The sequence below is a fragment of the Apis florea genome, unplaced genomic scaffold, assembly GCF_048593485.1.
Source record: "Apis florea isolate Af1SG1 unplaced genomic scaffold, ASM4859348v1 contig_3203_pilon, whole genome shotgun sequence".
Lineage (NCBI taxonomy): Eukaryota > Metazoa > Arthropoda > Insecta > Hymenoptera > Apidae > Apis > Apis florea.
The window spans coordinates 8,705,768-8,727,772 of NW_028256723.1; the positions used below are offsets into that span (position 1 = coordinate 8,705,768).

Genomic DNA, 22,005 nt, shown 5'->3' on the forward strand with positions numbered 1-22,005 from the left:
TATCATTCACATGGTTAACAAATCTCTCTTTCTCTCTCTCTCATATCTACCTATCTATTTATCTATCTATCTCTCACTCTTTTTCTCTTTCACAGCATTGGCATTTTCCAATTAACATGTAAGGAAAGAGATAAATAATGACGAATAGAAAACCTCGTTTAATCTGAGAATCCAATCGACGCAAAAAAAAAAAAAACGTACACTGGTACAAAGAATCAAGAATACCATTTGCGGTGCATTCAACTCTAAGAAGAGGCAGATACGTAAGTAGAAAGAAAGAAATAGCAGGAGCGCGAAACGACCATGAGAACACATCTTGATGTTCCTCCTAATCACTTCAGAAGAAACGACGGAGACAAAGCTCGAAATGAAAGTCGTAATTACCCCTGCTAAATGCGATTACTTACGATCAAACTACTCTTTTGATTCTAAAATTTAATTATACTCGAAGATTTCAGGTAATTTTATAATTTAATAACTCGACTTCCGTTATTAAGTCGTAAGATTATGAAAGACGTGAAATTTAAAAAAATTAATTATCCATATTTTCAAAAGATTAAAAAAAAAAATAATAATATTTGCCTCTACATTTAACATTTTATATTCGTTTTTATAATCGAATAATTAGAATTTCTAGCTCTAACAAATATTGTATATGTATATTCTGAATTATATAATAATCATTATAAATATCAATAATCAAATTCCTCTATTCATTGATATTTTATTTTGGCGATGACTGATCCAATAACCTCCAAGATCATTTTTTTTATAACTCAACATTGCATCGCATTTTCTAAGGTAACTTGACGAGAAATTCTATACATTTAAACGAATGTTCGCACAACTCTACACCGGCATTAGATGTCCTCGCCTATCTAGAATTTCCAATATGTATTGTATAACGCACACATTGTGTGAATTTGTATCATAGCAAAATTGTGGAATGAAAGACATGATATAATGCACGAAAAATATCCAAAATGTACAATGTCTACGAAACAAAAATGGGATCGATGTAAATCTAATTAATATGTTAGAGATTACACGAATACAGTGAAGAGGAATGATGGCATCCTATAGAATATTTGAGATACAATGATTATTTGAACATAAACAACAATTTAATTAATACGCAAAAGAATAATGAATAACTAGCTACAGGTTTTAGGTTAGATTAAACGACTACTTCTCTGCTTTGTCGAATTATTATTGAAGAAAAGGTATATAGATTATACTATTATGTTTAACGCGTGATGCTTTCATCTCCAGCTACTTCTAGAAAAAAAAAAAAAGCGAACGCATTTGAATCTAATGAACCATACCTGGAAGGACGTCCTTAGTGTCGGGGTTATAAGGATGAATCCATCCGTTCCTCTGCTGAATAATGCACTGGAACATATTGCTGGACTATGCGTAGGTCTCGATTCGCGTTGATCGGCTGTAACGAGCGAGAGCAAGAGCGAGAAAGAGAGAGAGAGAGAGAGAGAGAGAGAGAGAGAGAGAGAGAGAAAGAGGAAAAGGAAGGGACAGAGTAAAAAGGATAGAGGGAGAGTATACAAGAGTGACGAAGAAAGATGGGAAACAGGATGAAAAAAGACACGAGATCCGTTATAGTTGGCAAGTTCTTTCAATGGGCCACCTTCTGCCTCTGTTCTTTTTTAAAAAATATTTCTAGAACGTGTACTAATTATTGTAAGATCGAGTTCTTCGTTGATTATCGATTAATATTATCGTTCGGCGGGTATCTGGAGCGGAACTTGATTCGATCAAACGCATAAAGATTCTTCTAAGATTATTTCTCCGATAAGATCCTCGCACTTCTTCGTAGAAAGTTCCTCTGGTGATGTATCACCATTACCGGAACAATTTAATTTATCAATTGTAGAATCAATTCGATTCACGATTCGATTAATCGGCATGGATTCGAATTATCGTAATGCCCGAACAGCTTGAAAAATGTGCACATTTTCATTTCGAGCAAAGATATTTCCGCATTATTGTAATGTTCCCTCGAAGAACAATATTGCAAATTTGATTGATCCCCATCTCATGGTAAAAACCTTGAATCATCTTATTATCAATTTCACATAATCTCGAAATATCATTCGAATCCTTTTTATTTCTTCGAACATGGGTGCGCGTGTATTCACGCATACACTATATAATATATGTGCACACACCGTGTCTCTATGTGTCTTTCTTTGATTCGTTCGTTTACTTTGTCTCCGATAATGGACCACTCTTTCTTCTTCCGTTTCTTGATTCCTTCCCTTTACATCTGGCTCCCTCCACGATGATCCTCCACTTCAAGAACCATTCTCATCCTTTCGTGACAAAACGAAACACTATTCAAAACGATCTTTCCACCATTCAACACATCACACACGCGCTTACACGCAACGCACTCGACCGATCGACCAACCGACCGCTCGTTTCGGCCTTGAAACGTGTGCACTTTTCTCTTCCCGGACTAATCGAAATCTATCACCGATATTCGTTTGTTCGTACACTAACTACGTTATTTTGTTAATACAAAAAAGAACAAGGGTCGAACAAGAAAATTGTCCGTTATGTACTAGGGCAGGGAAACAAAGGCGCGATTGAAGAAAGTTAAGAATGACAAGAAAAAGGCAAAACGAAGGCAAAAGGTAGTCGCCTTTTCTCGTTGCTCCTGCGCCCAGAGGGTGGCTGGTCGGCTGGCTGGGATCGAACTAGATGGCTCGTCGCCAGGCAACCGGATTTTCTATCTCTCTCGCGCGCGCACGCCACCTCCCTCCCTTCACACTCATTCTCTCTTTGTCCATTCCTCTTTTTCTATCCCTCTGTTCCTTTCTCTGTCACTCAGTTCCGTACCGGTGCTTCTCTCGCGTTCGCTCTGCGCGCTCACTCTTTCCTCCATCTCTTCGTCGGTTATCATTGCTCTGTCTCTCTCTCTTTCTCTCTATCTCCCTCGTTCTCACACTGAAGAGCCGCAGCAGCAGCACATCACATCATATACACACCGGTTCCACTAGCGCTTTCTCTCTTTCTCTCTCGATCTGTCGACTCGCCACCCCCTGCATACTCCGGGAACGCGCAGAAGATTCTCTCATATATATACCTTGGCCGATGACTTTAGGCAGACCGCGCAACGATCTCCACCGTCGTGTTTCGAAAATACGAAAATTCGATCAAAATTGAATTTTCTTATTTCTTTTTTTTTTTTATGTAATAATAAAAAAATAAAACTTAAAGTCATAAAGATTTTTTTAAGGTTTTTAAAGACTTCTTCGATGAAATAAAAATTGCACGCATTATTGCATATATTATTGTTCATTATTTCATTGTTGATTTTTATTATGCGTAAGAAAGTTATTATTAATTTACATTTATTAGCTTAACTTCTCGTGTAATACGTGTACTATTTTGATTGAGTATCGCATGATAATATAGCTTACATGTTTCTAATTGTTGACAATACGTGGATTATCGTATTTTCGTACACGATCAGTCACGATAAAATGTTCATTGTGTTGGCACGGAATGTTGGCACGTTATATCTCCTGTTCATTATCTAATTTATCAGAGATTTAAACAAATATAAAAAAAAAAAGTGCGAGGAAGTAATGAGAAATAAGTTTCGAATTTGAAAAGATAATATCAATATTTTACAAAATTATTGAAAATTGAAAGATTAAAATATTACAAAGAATAATAATATGTATAAAACATAAGCTGCTTATAGAAAATTCGATTATGAAAAGTCAAAATGGCGGAGAAAAGTCAAAATGGAACACTTGATTGTGATTATTTTATTTCTTGGCGCATTTTGCTTTCCCCATTGTGAAGCACTGGCACGTCCTCAAAACTGCGATTCTCATAGTAGTAGATATGACAATTCTGCGATACGAAGAACGAATCGTGAGGCCGGTGTAAAAGGAAACTGCAGAAAAGAAAAAAAAAAAAAAAAAAACAAAAAAAGAATACTCGAAGCAGAATCGTCGAGAACTTTCTACATTGAAAGCGTTTCACTTGTAAATGGAAAAGGGGACGAGTTTGTAGGAAACCGATTATATATACGAGAGAAATTCCGCGCTCTCGATGCACCGTTTCGAAATCAACTGAATCGCGTAATACCGTTGTAGAAGCGTGGAGCGGAAAGCGTCATATATCGTACAAACGAGAGGGACAGAGACAGCTAAAAAACGAACGAGATAACCATTATTTGAAGAGGAAGAGAGTTAATGAGAAGTCAAGCAGAAAAGAGACGTTGGGAAAGAGATAAAATAATGACAATAAAGTGAAGCAAAATGGTGCAAAAGAGATGACCGCGCCGCTGGTAGGGGAATCAATGAGTGGTTACTCGCGCCACCGCTTTTGTTTCTCTCCTCGTCTCTCCAACTGCATGGTTATACGTTGTACACCGGGTCTCCCACCGTGGTGTTCTATATAGGCTCGTCCAACCCTCGAAGCGTGACCGTGACTGTGACTCTGATCAAACGAAGTGCACGTGTCCACCGTGTATGTATATATACGTTACTCTCTGCGCGCGTGTTCTCGTCCGCTTGTCCTGTCTCTGCCTACCCGTTGTCTCATCACGTGGAAACGCATCACTCTTAGTTTTGCCGCGGTTATTTCACGCGATACACACTTATTGTGCAACAAAAGAGGTAATCGTAGTTTTTGTTTAGTCAACAAATGTTTAATCTTTTCGATAGGTTATATTTCAATTATGCATGCCACTTGACCGACCGAGATTCGTAACTAACCTATTTGTTCATTTTTTTTTTTTTTTTTTTTACAATACGATAATTAATTTTACGATAATTAAAAACTAACTCATTAATTAAAGCTCTGAAAGAATATTCTCTTCAATTATCAGAATGAAATGATGATTAAAGTGATTTAATTATTTTTCATGTCATGAATTTTATAATCTTTAATGCGATCTATCTTTACAAAAGTCATATATGTTTTCGAAGATAAAATAATATTATAATTTGATATTATGATTTGATGTTGTAAAATTGGCAAATGTTCGTTTTTAAAAAGTATAAATTCAAGAGTGCAGTAGAGAAGGATTACACTTGATATAAAAGTGGATCTTATTTGCTCATAGGGTCATGTACTCTCGGCACTAAATGAACAAATTGCTTTTCATCGGCCACTTCGAGGGCACTCAGATCATCTTACCATCGGGTTAGTTTATCATCAGATTGCTACCACTGTTAGTTTTTCTGCATTCTTCTTCCCTTACTTCATTCATTCTTTGGTCAAAGAAAACATATTCAAACTGTTTTTTTTTTTCGATCTATTTTTAATTTTTAACATTCCAAACTTTTATAAAAGATAATAAATAATACAATTAATGATAAATATCAAGCATAAAAATCACACTTTATACGCATATAATATAATTTCACTATTTGGTTTTCTTATGAAATTATTTTAGAGGTTATTTCAATTATTAAATTCTGAATTTTGAACAAGTGAATATATGTGTCTTATTTCATAAAAATAAGTTCAAGTTCAATAGATTCAATATGTAGCAATAAAAAGTATTTTTATCTAAATTTAATTTTTTTTTATGTTTTCATTTTACTGTGAAAATGAAATTTACGTAATATAGAACAACCAGCGTCATCTGTTATTTAATTTCCAAATTATAATTGAATTTCCTTTTCGCAAAATTTTACACAAATCGATTTTATACATATCTTATATATTATATTCAAATGAGTTTTCAGTGAATAATTTGCTTTCTATCAATAAATTATTCTTATATTGGGAAGTTATTTTTTTACTTATTTTTATTCTTAAATTCATAAATATAGAAATAAAAAGGAAATTATATCCGCACGATCATATAAGTTTCATTTATACGAGAAGAATATTATATTTCAAAAAATATCTATTTCATTAAATTATTTTATCGTAATTAAAATTTATTCTCAAATGACCGATAAAATAAATTGAATGGTATTATTTTATTCATGTTATTTTTCATATATATTTGTTTTCAAGATATAATCACGTAAATTTAAATCTGTAAAGTCATAAAAAGCACTTATGAAAAATGCACTCTGAACTTAGTATACTCGCAATTGGCTGAGTCGGCCAAGTGGTTCAATGAGATACCGCGCCATTTCATTGATGCCGCTAACCTTATGGTAAGCATCGTTGACAATGTCTCGTTTCTTCTTTTAAATTTTAAATTATTTCCCATGAAAATTGCATACAACACAAGTTACTTTTATAACATTTATTTCATGGTAAATTAAATTAACTGATTATATCTATACAATTTGATATTTATAATTATATTTTATAGTAGGAATATAGTAGCTACAATTTTCATTATTGGTCTACTAATTTTAATAAGAAGCATCTCAGAATTGGTAGATAATTATAGTAGACAAAGTTCATTCAGCGTGTTCACTATTCTAAAAGTGAACTCTATTCATGTGATCGTTACGTAGTATCGCTATTTTAAAGCCACAGATCGTTCGGGGTTTCGCGACCTTCATCCAGATAAGCACGTAAATTCAATACCGCTTGACCTTCTTATCAAGTACCTATATCCAAAACTCGTCGTCAAATTTTTTCAAATTTATTTACGAATTTCTTTTTTACACGATTTTCTATTTTTTAAATTTTTAAAAAAGTATAAATCATCATATACACATCTGTGCACACTATTATAATAAATTTAATCGTACATATTCTCAAACAATTCTACTTTTAAAAATTCGATTGACTCTTTTAATATTACTTATTTTATATTCTTTTATAATTTTTTACCGATAAAATTTTTTTTAAATTCTTTTTTTTTTTCGATATCAAAAATATGAAATCATCTTATCAATCTGATAAATGATAATGATTAATTTGATATATATATTTTATATATATGTATATATACTATTTCTTATACGATATTAAATGTCAGTAGTATAACCCCATTGCATTTGCCTTGCTACTTCGTTAACGAACTCTATTGGTGTTTCTGAATAACTCGTGACATTTTCCCCTGCAGGTTTAAAATCTATCGAATGAACTGTATTTTTAATGTCAATACATAATTGCTTTTTTGAAAAAAAAAAAAAAAAAAAAATTGTAAACGTATCCATATAGTATTTTATGTTACACGACATTCAATCGTTGTCACGATGAGATTATTCAATTTTTTTTTTCAGTAATTTATCTCAATTAAAGGTTCACTTCGATAATTAACATCATGTATCCAGATGAAAATTTATGCCACGATTAATCTAACAATGATATAGATGACATTAGGAAGATGTATTATTTCCTTGTAATTCCTTCTCTTTACCCTGGCGGAACTTTGTCGTCAATGAGCTGAACTAAAATGAATGGCCTTGTTACACATGTATGCACGTAAAAAAATTAAACTCTGTAATTTTTTTTTGTCGGCCGTGTGTTCTAAACGACCAGCAGCTTAGAAGGTTCAAACCAGAGTTCGTGATATTTATAGAAAATTAAAATAAAAAGTATCAATTAAAATTATTGAAAATAAAATTAGTGAAATAATTCCTTTTTGACAAGATTTTTTTTTTTTTATATTTTTATTTTTCAAACTATCTTTTTCTTGTTCTTTTCGCGTTGACCAATAACAAATGTACATAAAATAAATATTTTTACTTGTGTGATTGTTATTAATTGTTAAGAATACACAGTTTTTAAAAAAGTTAAATAAAAGTTAAATAAAATGCGTCATTGCAATAATATCCGTGTGAAAGAAGATACATATATCTTTCACCAAGTGAAATAGATACTCTTCTTTGACATTCTAAAAATGATCTGTTCGTAAAAACATCTGTCGCACAAAACAGGAAATATCTTTTTTTTTTTTATTCAGATTTTTTTTTTCTGGTCAATTTATATCATATATTTTTTTTCAGTACATGATATTTTTATTAAATTTATATAAAAAAAATTATTTTAAATATTTAAATTTATATCATAAATTTTTATTTATTAAGTATTGATATCTGCTTTTTTTTATAACTTATATAAATTAATGTAAATATATTTAAAAAAATGTAATTATACAAATGTAAATGTCTAAAGATATTGTCATAAAATGACAAACATTGATAATAATTTCTGAGCAATTATTATTTTCATTATCTCTTTTACATGAATAAATTATATGCCAATTAGTAACAATTAATCAAAACGATATACATATACATATATCAAGTTATTAGATAAATCTTATTTTTACGTGTATTTTATTTATAAAATCTTAAAATTTTATTCAGCAAATAAATATAATCTGCAAATATCATTTTATCAACTAATTTTACTAGAAAACTCTATATAACGATGGACAACTAAAATCGATTTTAAAACATCCAATGTTGCAAGCATACGGATATAAACACAAAAATCAAAATGCATAGAGGAAACGGTCGACGCAGTCACGCATGACCGTATGGAAGGAGTTGCGGCGAACAATGAGAATGTGCGCATGCGTTACACGGTATGAAAGAATATATAGACGTTCGCATCTGAAAGTGTACTATGTGAACGTGTTCAACGGGGGAGGTATTATATACATAGTGGGAGGAAAATAGAGGGGATGGAGATGGAATACGTGTTAAAATAAAATAAAAACAACCTTGAAAGTTTGTAAACGGAAACAGGGATGGGCATCCGATGTATATTTTTTTGAAGAACTTCCGATCAAATAGGTTATGATACATACGATATGTTTTACGATACATTGATACGAAATTAAATAATTTTAAAAATTATAAAAGTATTTTGTTATTTTGTTCACGATATTAAATCAGAGATATATTTATATAATTAAAAATATTTTATTTAATGAAATTTAATTTTTGATTTAATAAAACTGCACAAATATATTATACGTATTATATTAGAAGAATAATGAATTACATATTTATATGGAAAAATGAGATATGTTTAATTCAATAAATAAGAATTTTTGCATGAATATAGAATGTGAAGGAATACCGTGAAACCTATCCCTGTTACTTCTCACGACTTTTAATATGCAGACGAAGCAATTTCAAATGCGACGCGCCAACATTTCAATCGAGAGACGTGCAAGCACCTCATTTACTCCATCGAATAACGATCGTTCATTGATCAAGTGAAACATTGTTTCCTTCATTTCAAAACTTTCAAATATTTGCAAAGATTTTCTTTAGTAAAGTTATTATATATATTAATAATTAATTAATTAAAATTTATTATAAGAATTTGAATATTATAATAAATATATATGTATAATGTTAAGAAAAGATAAATTATAAACTTGATTACTAATAAATTATATGTTGTTGTAACAAAATATTATAATTAAAATGATTAAAATTGAGATGATTTCTCTTAAGAATGTTAAGAACATAATTTTTTTATAATTATTACGTACCGTGTTAAAAAATTAATCACTAATATAAATGTATATTAGTATAATAATACATTGATATCGCAATTGAAATCGCAATTTTCGAAAATACATTCACAAAGAATATAATAATCTCCACTTGATTATGCAATAGTTTTCAAATTGATAATGACAATATCGCGATATTATAAAACTTAATATTTTTAAAATAAAAATTTTTCCTTCAGTTTTCATAACTTTTATGATCATTTTATTATAGTAGATACGAAAGTATAATTCTTTCATTTTTGAATATTTATCATCGATATTACACGAATAATTGAGCAATGCTGTAATGGATAAAATATATAAGAATTTTTTTTTTTTATAAAAATATCGCAGATCAAAAAAATACATAAATAAATGCAGTATTTTCACCATAAAAACATCGACACAACGCGTCATTCTTTAAAATGTATCGTCAGTTGTATATTATGAGATTTTCAAACCTCTGCTAACTATACAGTTGTTATATTTTTTATATACATTCCTAACACATCAAATGTTAAAAAAATGTTTTCCGTATTAAAGAAAACAAAAAAAAAAAAAAAAAAAAAGAAAAAAAATAATATTCACTGTTTTATCGATGGATGAATGAAACAAATTGCATCTTTTCAGTTAATCGAGTTGCAATATCCCAATAGACGATGAAACGAATTTTATTGAAATTAATTTTTCGATTTTAAATATGCAACGAATAAATTTTAAACCAAGAAGTTAAATCTATATTTTTATTAAAGGATATGATAACAATAGCGTCTCAAAATAAATTTTAATAATTTTATAAATTAAATCTTATATAAATAAGAAATTTCATTGATAAAAAATCATTTAAAAAATTATTTTTAATTTTTTAGTTTAATATTAATATTATTAATAATAATAAAAATAAGAATTTTGTTCATTGTAATAAACAATTACTTATTTACGATTGATAAAAGATATACTAATTTAAAAATTTAATTTTCTTTACAAATAAAAAGAAATAAATATATAAATGAGCAATACATAAGAAATAAAAGAAAATGAAATAGAAAGAGAAAAAAATAAAAAATGCGTGGTTACAACTTACTGTTAAAGACAAGCAGCTTCCGCGTGGAGCCAAGCCTTTTGATGGGCGACTTCACGCCGTCAATTTCTTCTTCGTCCATGTCGAAGTGTAGTAACGGCGTCTCAATTTCAAAACAACTTCGGAGTTGTTATTTCGTGTTCACGTATGTACGAGCCAACAGTTTCTATGAACGTGAGCACAAAATATTTGTCACAGTTTAAAACATTCTCGAGCACGAGGAGGTCACCGCTTGGTTGCGGTAAAACCGGTTTATCGGGCAGCGTTGATACCTTTCTATGATCTGCACTAGATGTATTATCACTAGGTACATGTGGCCAGCCGTGCATACAACTATGGCCTATTGAGCAAAGAAAGGAGAAGGAAAAGGAAAAAGAAAAGGCAAGTTGAGAAGAAATGCCAATGTGAACGAACGTGTATAAAATGAGTGAGTGGCGGACGTTTATATGTCGACGGGACGAATCGCGATGCCACGGGGAACTTAGCTGCGACGCGGGTTACTGTGGTAACGCCGATTGGTTTCTGGCTATCCCGAGGCACACTGAAGATATTCTTGGACTCCCGTATATTAATTCGAGTTTGGGGGGACCGGCGTCGCTACCGCCGTCACCATCGTCGTCGCCGTCACCATCGTGCTTTGCCACTTGGCTAACACACCGCGTCACTTTTGTTGCTTAGCAACTACTTAATTCGAGATAACGACAACCTACTGCCATCTTCCATTCTTTCATTAAACTAAAAATTTGAATTTTCACTTCATCAATTATTTGAATAAAGATCAATAACGACAAAATAAAAAAAATATAGATAAAATATAAAATAAGGAAAAATAACTAATTAAAATAAATTAATATATTAAATAAAGCGAATTATTTTTTAAAAATTACAAATATTTTCAAAAGGCACGATTTGGAATGAGATTGCAACATTAATAATGGTTAAAAGTGAAATTAAATTTCATTTATATAAAATTTCAAATAAAAAAAAAAAATATTTTTTTGTCATTAAATGATGCCTCATGTTAAAATATTCGTAAAATTTATATATTGTATTATATTTTGTCAAGTTGCTATCTTAGAAATATATTGTAAAGAATATATATTTTTACATTAAAGATTGAGATTACATTGTAATTTTAAGAAAAAAATAATGAAAATGTCTGACATTTGCTACTATCTATAATCATGCCAAGAACAAATATAGAGCAAGTAATGAGAAAAAAATAAATATATTGAAATTATCTCTAGTGTTGCAAATAAAATAAAAGCTAATAGAAGAATGACAGAAATAGAATAAGAATTGACAATCAACGCCATCTTTTGGATTTCATCTTTTTTTAAAAGTTTTCTAAAAACATTGAAATGGCATTAACTCTCAATTACTCTGTTTTTTGAATTTCAGAGATATAAAGAAATATTTTTGAACTTTAATAGATAACGCTGTTTGTCAATTCTTTTTATATTTTCTTTTTCTCTCGTATTTCCTGTTCTTTTTATATATGCATTTCCTGTTTCATTTGATATTCTGAAGATGGCACTTATTTCAATATTTTTATCCATTTGTCACGTCTTTATCCTATTATTTGATTTTTTGTTTATAAAAAATTTTTGCAAAATTTATGCATGTAAAAGATAACTTTATTGTCTCGTTCGATTACTAATTTATTGATTAAAATTCTTAAAAATTTTAAATTGTTAATGTTTTTATTATTTGTAATAAATACTAACATTTATAATGCAATATATATATAAATGAATTTAATAATTAAAGTTTAATATTATTAAATTTATTAATAAGTGTTAAATATTATTAATATTATTAAATTTTTATGAAAAAAATCAAATCTATTATATTATTTTTATTTTATAAAAAAAAATATAAACAAAATCTTTAATTTATGAATAATTCAATTCGATTCAACATGAGTTTGTTTACTTTTTATAGAAGTCGAAATATTTATAGATATAATCCTAATATAATATATAAGAATATTTATAAAAGGATATGTTAAAAAAATTATTTCAATAATTTTTGTGATTGAATATAATTCATCGTTGTAAATCGTAGAGAATATATCAAGTATTTTGATTTTTTGCGCAATTGATATTTTAAACTTTTTCATTGGACATAAAGTTAAGTCTGTTCTGTGTCTTGATTTTTTACATTTTTTATTATAAAGTTCTCTTTATAATGTAATTTTATAATATCATTTAAAATTATATTTTTTTCGTATAATTATATATAAATTATAAATAAATTTTATAAGTAAATTAATTTGGAATTATATAGATTCTATGAATTGGTTCCTATGACAACCAAGTAGAAAACAAACGGATCATAATGTACTTTAACTGAACAACATCAACTAATTAAATATCTACAAACTATTAGTTCATACCAAAAATATTTTCAATAAAGACAAAAAGTATTTTAAATAGATCAATATAATGCAAAGACCACAAACTAGTACTGCTGTATTACAAAATAAATTTGAAAGGTTTTACAAAGGAACAAAGAATGAATCAGTAGAGTTTTCTGGGAATACTCGTCCAGGCACACCTGGTCAAAATGTATTGGCAAGACCACCATCATCCTTTGCTGCACTCAATCAAATATCAACTGGTAATTCACATCTAAATACAATTAATTCAAGTAATTCTGGAGCGCATAATATTGCATTTCCCTTGTCTGGTCAAATGAATATAAATATTTTGGAAAGGCCAATCACTCAACATGGAGTGGCAGGTCTTAGACCTGGAACCGGTAGAAATTTGTCAATGACTAGGTATAAATTTCTTCTTTTATATTTAATAATACTTTTTTTAAAGTTAATTATTTAATCTAATTAAATTAAAATATATCAATATTATTATGATAATATTAATTTTTTCTTTTATTATTTTTTAATGTAAAATTTTCTATTTTTAGGCAAATTCAAGATAAAAGATATTACAATGGACTTATGCAATTAAAAATTAGAGAATTAAATCAAGAAATTGCTGTTATTATGAAAGATATTGAAGATCAAAATAAAGAAAGAGCTACTTATCTGCATTATGATAAGAGAGCCAAAGATTTGGCTATGGAATTAACAGCTTTGCAAGGGCAGCTAGCTGACTATAATATCATTGTAGATAAAATGACATCTGATATTGGAAAAGAAATCATTGAAGAAGAAACTGAAAAACTTGCTAGAAAAAATGAAGAAATTTTATCAAGAATTGAAAATATGTTTGAAGAAAGAAAACAATTAGAACAAAAGCTAACAAAAATACAAAAACAGTTAGAAGATGAAAAGAAAAGAACAGAACGACTTATAGACAGTATGGATTTTGATACAAAAAAAAAATATGAAGAATTATTAAAAGAAAAAATAAGAGTGGAAGAAAAAGCAAATGAACTGCAACAAAAATTGGATGAATTATACAAAGAACAAGTTTATTTAGAAGAAGAAATAACATTATCTCCTTTGAAACAGGAAGCAGTTAAATTACATCTTAAAATAATAGAAATGGAAGAAAAAAGAGATAAATTAAAAGAAGAAGAAAAACAAAGAATTTCACCAGAAGAAGAAAAAGAAAAATTATTACAGAAAATTAAGCAAGATAATATGGATATTGCAGCTGCTGAAGCTCAATTGACTGAGAAAAAGAAACAAATTCAAGAAACAGAACAAAAACTTGAACAATTAGAAGCAGATATAGAAGATACTCAATCTGAAAAACAAATTAAATATAAGGAGCTTCGTAAACGAGAAGAAACCATAGAGCAATTTATGAGTTCTTTTGATCAAAATAAAGAAGATGAAACTAAAAAATTGCATAAATTAGAGAATACAATAGTTGAATATTTGGAAAATATTTCGAATATGTTAAATATTGATATTGATTTTATAGGAAATGATGAAATGGCAATTCTTAATAGTTTACCATCTGTCAATGAATATGAATATATTAACAAGGATTGTAATTTTGAAAAATTAACAAAAGAAAATTTAAAGTTGCAGCAAATTTTTAATAAAATGCAAATGTTAGAAGAAAAACTTAAAGCAGAATTTGCTGAATTTAATGAAAAAATGAATGATAAAGAAAATAAATCAATAATTATAGAAGATTTAGATACTTTGAAAACTAAATTAACACTAAAACAAGAACAATTAATAGCAGAATGTGAACAATTGAAACATGAACAAGAAAAATATGAGGAAGAGATTAAAACAATTCAATCAGAATATAATGAAATAAAACAACGTTTAGAAAATAATGATATATATATTCAAGTTAGTGCATTGGAAAATACTGTAGAAAAATTGCAGAAAGAGCATAAAAATATTGAAGAATTTATTACCAAAGAAAAAGAACGTGGTAATTATGGTCCAGTAAAAAAAGAAACTTTTAATACAATAAATGTTTACAATTCTATGTTAAAAGAAAGTCTAAAAACTATTTATTAATTAAATTCTTTATAACTTTGTTTGTTTTTATTTTATCAATATTAGAAAAGCTAATCAAAATAATTTGATTTATTGATTTTTCAATACAATGTTGTATAATATTTAGAAATTAAATATAAAAAACATTAATTTATTTATAAAAGTAATTGTGAATGTTATCATTTTTTTATATTATTAATTGCATTAAATTTTATGAAATTATTTTGTTAAATTCGAAAAAATGTGTATATACAATTTTCATATAACCAAAACAATTCGAAATAAATAAAGTTATTTCGAAAAGAATAAATTTTATTGAGTTCTATTCTTTTGTTGTATTGATTATATTGTGATCTAATAAATAATGATATATATATATATATTTTTTGAATGATTATAAAATAAAATAAAAATTCAATAATATATAATTTTAAAACTATACTATATTTAAGTAACAAATTAAATATAATAAAATTTTTCTTAAAAATTGATATTTTTGTATGATGCAGTTTTATAAAATTTAATATTAGTATAGAGTATTTGACATATATATTTTAAATTATTTGTAATACTTACCTAAAATGTAACATAAGGAAAGGTAATATAAAAATGACAATAACTCAAATATAAATCAATATGCTTTTGAGGTTTAAAATTTTATTCGGTATAATTGAATATTTCAAGGAAAAATTAATTTTTCATTAAAATTGTTTATACCAATTACAAAAATATGATTATTAAGATGGATATTATGAATTTTAATTGAAATCATGATTTCTGAGAACAAAATTATTGATTACAATTTTAATTATTAATAAATATAATATAATATTAAAAATAATACACACACACACGACACGCAAATATAATGATAATAAATATGCAAAAAAATTATATCGTGATATATATTATCATATTAGATATTTGATAAATATTCGAAAAAAACATATAGCACACAACACAGCAAATTATTATTAATACATTATTAATATAAAAAATATACTAAAATACAAGTAGTATGATTACCTTACTTACATTCTAAATTTTTATACTACAAATTTAGTTCATTAAATATTTTATAAACTATCTTATAAAATCTATTTTAACATATAATTTACCATACATAAGACACTTATAAATTATATCTTCTTATATTAAATTATAAACTATGATGAAGATTTTTATTTTAAATTATGATAAGATATTTTTAAAGTTAAAAAGTTAAGTTATATATATATTTAATTATTAATTATACTTCGAATTTAATCTTGATTTTTTCGCTTTCTTCAGAATATCGTAGACTAGATTTATTATCCATGGACTGAGATCATACATACTCTACTAAGTTGGCCAAGTTGAATATAAAAAAAAAATTACACGATAAAATATGTTGTAAGATTTACAAAATGTATGTGAATTATTTTTCTTCTTTTTTTTTATTAATTAACACATTGTTCATTTAATTAATTTGCTTTTTTATTTTTTCTTTTGAATACCTGGATTTAACTGTTCGAGTTAATGTCCATAGATTTATTGACTAGATGCCACTCTTAATAATAATATAGTTATGTTAATTTGAATAAAATTTTTTTGATAATCGCTGTACAGATAAGTAATATAATAAATTAGTTTGTCGTTATAATATTTCAAAATAAATAAAATTATAGTGAATTTTAAATGTTAAGTATTATCTTCAGTCGGTATATTTATGATTGGATATTATCGAAATGTACTAATAAAGATATCTAACTTAAAAAAAAAAAAAGAAAAAATGAAAATTATATTAATTAATATATCATTTTTCTTATTTATTAAACACAGCCTCGTAATACTTTTATAAATTCGCATTTTTATCTAAAAATATATGATTTGTTTTAATTTATTTGTGTTTAATAATTTTATTATTTTGAAATTATTGAAAAATATATACTAATTTTATCTTTAAAGCTGCCTTATAGGACCTTTTTTATGGATTTAATTAATTTTTCATCAAATTGTACGAGTTTAGAAAAATATCAAAATTATCAATACTGTATGTAGGTAATATTTGTTTTTGCCGACAATCGCATTAGTAGTATATTGATTTAAAAAAATGATTATGAAATAAACTATTGCCAAAATTTTATTTGTTTTATATAGTTGGAATTATATTTCATTAATAAAAAATTTTTCTTATGAATTCTATATGATAATGTAAATTACTGGCACGTTTCCCGAAATAAATAGATTAATCAATAAATTATATTAATCTATATATGACTAAATAATATATATACATATATACTGCAACTTTTAAACTATTTTTAATTTTCTTAAAGTTATAAAAATCGAGTATATTATATTTTTGCAATTTAACTTTTTTATGGCATCGCATCCACACATATTTGTTTGAGAAAATATATATAAATATATGAACAAATGTTTATATGACTAGATACTATTTGAAAAAAGTTCCAAATTGCATTCATATGTGGCCTGCATATCCTTTGAGGAATATGAAATGAAACTTATAATATCTATGTATTATTTGAAAAAAACGCAATGACTAGAATGCAATGACTATGGTGTGATTAGAATCAAAAAAAGACACGAGAAAGTATGTACACAGCCTCGTTGATGCTACGTGAAATTAAATTAAATATATATTTTTTGTAATTTATCTTCAGCTTAATTTTTAGTAATAATCCACAAGAAAATTTTAAAAAAATTGTCGCGAAATTGATTCGTGGCACCAATTGGAATATTAAATAATGACTAGAATATAATATATATTTTATGATTAGATAAATATTACTCGATTTTGACTAGATCATGACTATATTTTTCTTTTTTTTTTTAGACTAGATTATCTATATGTTTTGATTCTCGCATTAAATATTTAAATCTTTATCACTTGTTGACTAGATTGTTAAATTGTTTTTGTTTCATTTTAATTTCAAAAGAATTTTCTTTCTTTTGCTATTATAATTTAAGTAAAGTAAAAGAAAGAAAAACTAAAATGAAATTCAAAATGAAAAATCATTGTTAATCTTAAAAAAATAAATTACGATAAATTACTGCTCGGCGTTTTGAAATCTTCGAAAATTCTATAAATTTCTTAGAAAAATATTTTATTATTATTTCAATTTAATTTCTAAAACTCTAATTTCTAAAATCTTAAAATAAAATACTTATAAAAACTTATAACTATTTATAAATTATTATGAATAAATATTAGAATTAACATTCACTTACATAGAAATATATTTACATTAATGCCAATAATCATTCATCGCAGAATGGTCACATTTTTAAAGTTTTGCATTATTTAATTGAATAAAAGATTAATACCAATAAAATGTCAGAGTCGAAGATTATAATACAGTTTTCAATGATCTTCATCCCATTAAGAAGGTAGTATGAACAGAAACAGATCTATTGTAATAAATTATACATACATGAAACTGCTATGAAACTTGTTGATTATTTAATATGTCTTCTGTTGTGTAATATATCTCCCAAAATATCTTTGCTTTTTTATGAAAATAAAGAATTTGTAGAAGTTATTGGCTGTGTATAATTGTTTCTTGAATACATTAGTAGTACATGTGATCTGCAACGCCGACTACTGGCCAATTTCGAAAGAAATTCTCATTCACCGAGCATGTTGAGTAGCGTTGTACTTTTAATATCAGTACTCTACATCTCTCTCTTTATACAGATTACGTATACGTGTTGTATATACAAATAAATATATTTACAAATCCTCGATAAAAGAGGATTTTTGCTTTCCCTTTTCCAATTTCGACATTATTGACGATCCGTCAAACAATGTTTCAGCCGTATTTTATCAGTGAATAGTGTCATCATATCATTTCGAATCAATTGATGTTTGTCTAATAAAAATATTTATTCCGTAATTTTTTATTTCCGTATAATATAATATGTATGAACGTTATTTTTATAAATGCATGGTACTTACAGTGATTATTATCAGCTATTATTATCAGAATATTCTTCAATATTTTGCCAGTTCGATGAATTTCATTTTGATTTCACTTAAGAATCTTCGGTGTATTTCTTGATCCAATTTAGGTAGGTTCGTATTATCAGTTCCAAATTTGGCCTGGCTCAACAATTGCTCTCGGTGATTTCAATTTAACATGTCGAATCGGATGAAAGGAAAGCAGGGAAGATTGTAGACCCTCGGAGATTGAATCGATGTTCTGAAGAAAAAGATGAAGAAAAGAGAAACGAGAGGAAAGGAAAATGTGAACAAAAACAGACGAGAGGGAAAAAAAGGAAAATTAAAAAAGGAAGAGAACTCTCCGAGGGCCACGCAAGCGCATAGTCACTCGCCTGCTCACAGACTACCTTAAATTTTGTTCATCGCGCTCCAAGATGCATATTTCCCCTACCCTCGATCATACCCCCACCATACATCTCTTTGAGTAGAAGTTGGCACGTGCCCCACTTCTACATTTCTGCTCTATAGAATGCTGCATATTATCCCCCACTATTGCTTTTCCCCTCTTTACTGACTGGTTGTTACATCCTACAGAAACGGTTCATCGCTCCGTTCTGTTCTGGGATTCGCGCGATTCACCCCACTACACGCTCTATTTCGAAGATTTTGCCCCCCTAAGCGCGCGCATGTGCATGTGAGTCTAGTATTAACCCACTGCAACATTATTACAGTGAAGTCGGGAGATCTTTTGTACGCATGCGTTTGATACGTACCACGTGCAATTTCTATAGTGGTCATGCTCTGTGCGTGCATCTCTTTTCTACAATTGTTCTTTTGAAATAATCGTTTAATTTATTTTAATAGTAAATACAAATTATTCAATTTATCTTAATAGTAAATACTTTGGATATTTTAAATTCATATTTTTATAAATAGAATATTTTAGAAACATAAGTTTAATAAAGTATGGAAAATTTCTGTTTGCTATTCTGCTTTGAAATTATTCTTCATTTAATTTTATACTTTATAATAATAAGATAATAAATTAAACGAAGATAATAAATTAATAAAATTCTTTTATATAAAAGATTTAATACTTCGATTGATATTTCTTTAATTTTTCGCGTTAGGTATAATAAATATATATTTATATAAATTATCATCATAAATTCTTCTCATTTCTTCAAGGATAGATTTTAAAAATATATAACGATGTAAAGAATTTTTAAGAATGTAAAAAAAAGTATGTAAGGTATAAGGAAGGTCACGATAATCATTATAATATGTCCATGAATAAAATAGGGGTTTGGCAATGTAAAAGGACCTTAGATTGTAATTCGACCGTGAATACCAATATCGCCCGCATTGTCAAAACATGTTGCATTTCAAGATTGTATGTTGAATTAATGATTAGTTTTATATCTATAATATATTAAATATTGAAAAAAAGAAAATTATCGAATGCAAAAATATACAAGAAATAGAAAATGTCTAAATTTAAAGATATCTATTATATACTTAGATCATTATAACTATATTTAATTTAATAATTTATAGATAAGAATTAAATTGAAAAATGGAATTTAAAATTTATGTAATCCTTATTAATAATGTTCAATATTATTTCAATTTTATATTCATTGTGCATATATATGATATTTCTTGTTTGCTTGGTTACTCCAGCGTTGATAATCACATCAACAGTATGCATATTATCATAAATCAGTAGCGTGATTCTAAGCAATTGGTCAATTCAGTTATTTTTATATGATACCTACGTTAAAAACAGTGACTAAATCTAGCCAATATTTTTATTAAATTATTGAAGAAAAATTATTAAAAAAAATGTACTTCATATTTAAATGGTATAATGAAATCATGTGATATATTTTAAAAAAATATAAAAATTTCATAAACTGTTTTATCTAATATTAGATATCTATGATGTTTACAATTTCAAATTAAGTAATTGTTTTATGAACAGTTATATATACTTCCAATAGTTTTAAAAATTAAAATAGGAATCCATTAAAAAAATGAAATTCAAAAGATATTGTGATGATAAATAATAATATTATATAAAGAAATATACTTAAGTTAAAACTTTTTTCTTTTATCGTACATCCAATTTGTGAGAACCGGAACCGAACAGATACAAAAATTGATTGGTTAATAATATATCAACGTATTTCATTTTCTATTTATTCAAATCGATTTTATTTATTGATTCACAGTATACAATTTATAGGATTCAAATGAAATTAATTTTTAGATATTATTCAGCCATGACAAACAATAAATTTATAGATTTCGATTAAAATAGTAATCGTTAGAGGATAAATGGTTTTGGCAGGTTATTTTTTATTCCATTGACACAAAGATAAAATAAGATGTTATATTGTTTTCAAATTACTTGCAATGCTTAAAGAATTTTATAGAATACATATAATATTATTTTATTATTTTGAATAATAGTTTAAATAAAATAACATTTTCAAATACTTCGTGTTTAGATATTTATAACCTAACCTAACTTAATCATTGTCCTCTTTGACTTAACTTTCTAACCTAATTCTCTAACTTATTCAACGATCTTATTCTCTTTGGCTTTTCATCTCAGTTTTCCATATTTTTTATTTTTCTAACCTAATCTTTAATAACCTGTGTTGTTTAATAACTTATCCCCTCAGACAAACTATTCAAAATAATTGTTCAAATAAACAGTGATATCTTAGCCAGTGCAATTTATTCTATTACTATTCAAATTAAAAACACTTTGTCTACAGAAAAAATAAATAACTTCATTCTTTCCCATTGTTATTTTTGTTAAAATATTATGTCTGGCCGAATCAAAAAAGAAAGAAGGAAAAATGTCCAGATGCGTTCGTATTGAAAATAGTTCGTATCAATAACGTCTATTCCATTTCTTAGCGTGACTCGAAATTCTGTGGCACCCTTTCGGGCCACGAGCATTTACTCCTGGCTACGTTGGACGAAGAGGTTAAAGGAAAGGGATGGAATTATTGCCTGGTGGGTAGTAAAATGTGGTGTAATAATGTCCCGCCGCGGGCATACTTAGCTAATTAAGTCGCATAGGATACCTATTCGTATCGAGATTAGGTTACATCGGGGCA

General features: G+C 27.3%; 2 protein-coding genes and 3 long non-coding RNA genes across 12 annotated transcripts in view; 2 read left to right on the forward strand and 3 right to left on the reverse strand.

Moving 5' to 3' along the window:
• Nucleotides 1–11,763, reverse strand: part of LOC100871605 (SLIT-ROBO Rho GTPase-activating protein 1) — a 38,623-nt gene extending 26,860 nt beyond the window's left edge. For 2 of the 5 annotated variants that reach the window (XM_086911068.1, XM_086911070.1), the window contains exon 1: nucleotides 1,326–2,716. In XM_086911068.1, the coding sequence (XP_086767194.1) occupies nucleotides 1,326–1,401 (76 nt within the window). In that variant the 5' untranslated portion in view covers nucleotides 1,402–2,716. Of the gene's footprint in view, nucleotides 1–1,325; nucleotides 2,717–10,496 lie in introns of those variants that run through there. The other 3 variants (XM_086911067.1, XM_086911072.1, XM_086911069.1) reach the window with 3 other exon arrangements.
• LOC147657271 (uncharacterized) lies at nucleotides 2,199–4,105 on the reverse strand. 3 transcript variants are annotated; one of them, XR_015292914.1, is made up of 3 exons: nucleotides 3,689–3,882; nucleotides 3,441–3,556; nucleotides 2,199–2,327 (listed from the first exon to the last, which is right to left on the reverse strand). It is a non-coding gene; the product is annotated as an uncharacterized LOC147657271 (long non-coding RNA). The 3 variants fall into 3 exon arrangements; XR_015292913.1 differs by lacking the exon at nucleotides 2,199–2,327 and having other exon boundaries at nucleotides 3,185–3,556; nucleotides 3,780–4,105; XR_015292912.1 differs by lacking the exon at nucleotides 2,199–2,327 and having other exon boundaries at nucleotides 3,185–3,556; nucleotides 3,689–3,961.
• LOC147657272 (uncharacterized) lies at nucleotides 4,086–9,379 on the forward strand. The gene is made up of 2 exons (XR_015292917.1): nucleotides 4,086–4,652; nucleotides 8,316–9,379. It is a non-coding gene; the product is annotated as an uncharacterized LOC147657272 (long non-coding RNA).
• A 261-nt stretch (nucleotides 11,764–12,024) lies between the features above and the next one.
• LOC100863097 (intraflagellar transport protein 74 homolog) lies at nucleotides 12,025–15,305 on the forward strand. Of its 2 annotated transcripts, none has more exons than XM_003692411.4 (3): nucleotides 12,025–12,117; nucleotides 12,783–13,278; nucleotides 13,422–15,305. In XM_003692411.4, exons 2-3 carry the CDS (start codon nucleotides 12,941–12,943, stop codon nucleotides 14,944–14,946), a joined length of 1,863 nt encoding a protein of 620 aa, XP_003692459.2. In that variant the 5' UTR covers nucleotides 12,025–12,117; nucleotides 12,783–12,940; the 3' UTR covers nucleotides 14,947–15,305. The 2 variants fall into 2 exon arrangements, with proteins under 2 accessions (XP_003692459.2, XP_086767203.1); XM_086911077.1 differs by having other exon boundaries at nucleotides 12,029–12,625.
• A 2,440-nt stretch (nucleotides 15,306–17,745) lies between these two features.
• Nucleotides 17,746–19,276, reverse strand: LOC116414128 (uncharacterized). The gene is made up of 2 exons (XR_015292915.1): nucleotides 18,887–19,276; nucleotides 17,746–18,800 (listed from the first exon to the last, which is right to left on the reverse strand). It is a non-coding gene; the product is annotated as an uncharacterized LOC116414128 (long non-coding RNA).
• Between the last annotated feature and the right edge of the window lie 2,729 nt (nucleotides 19,277–22,005).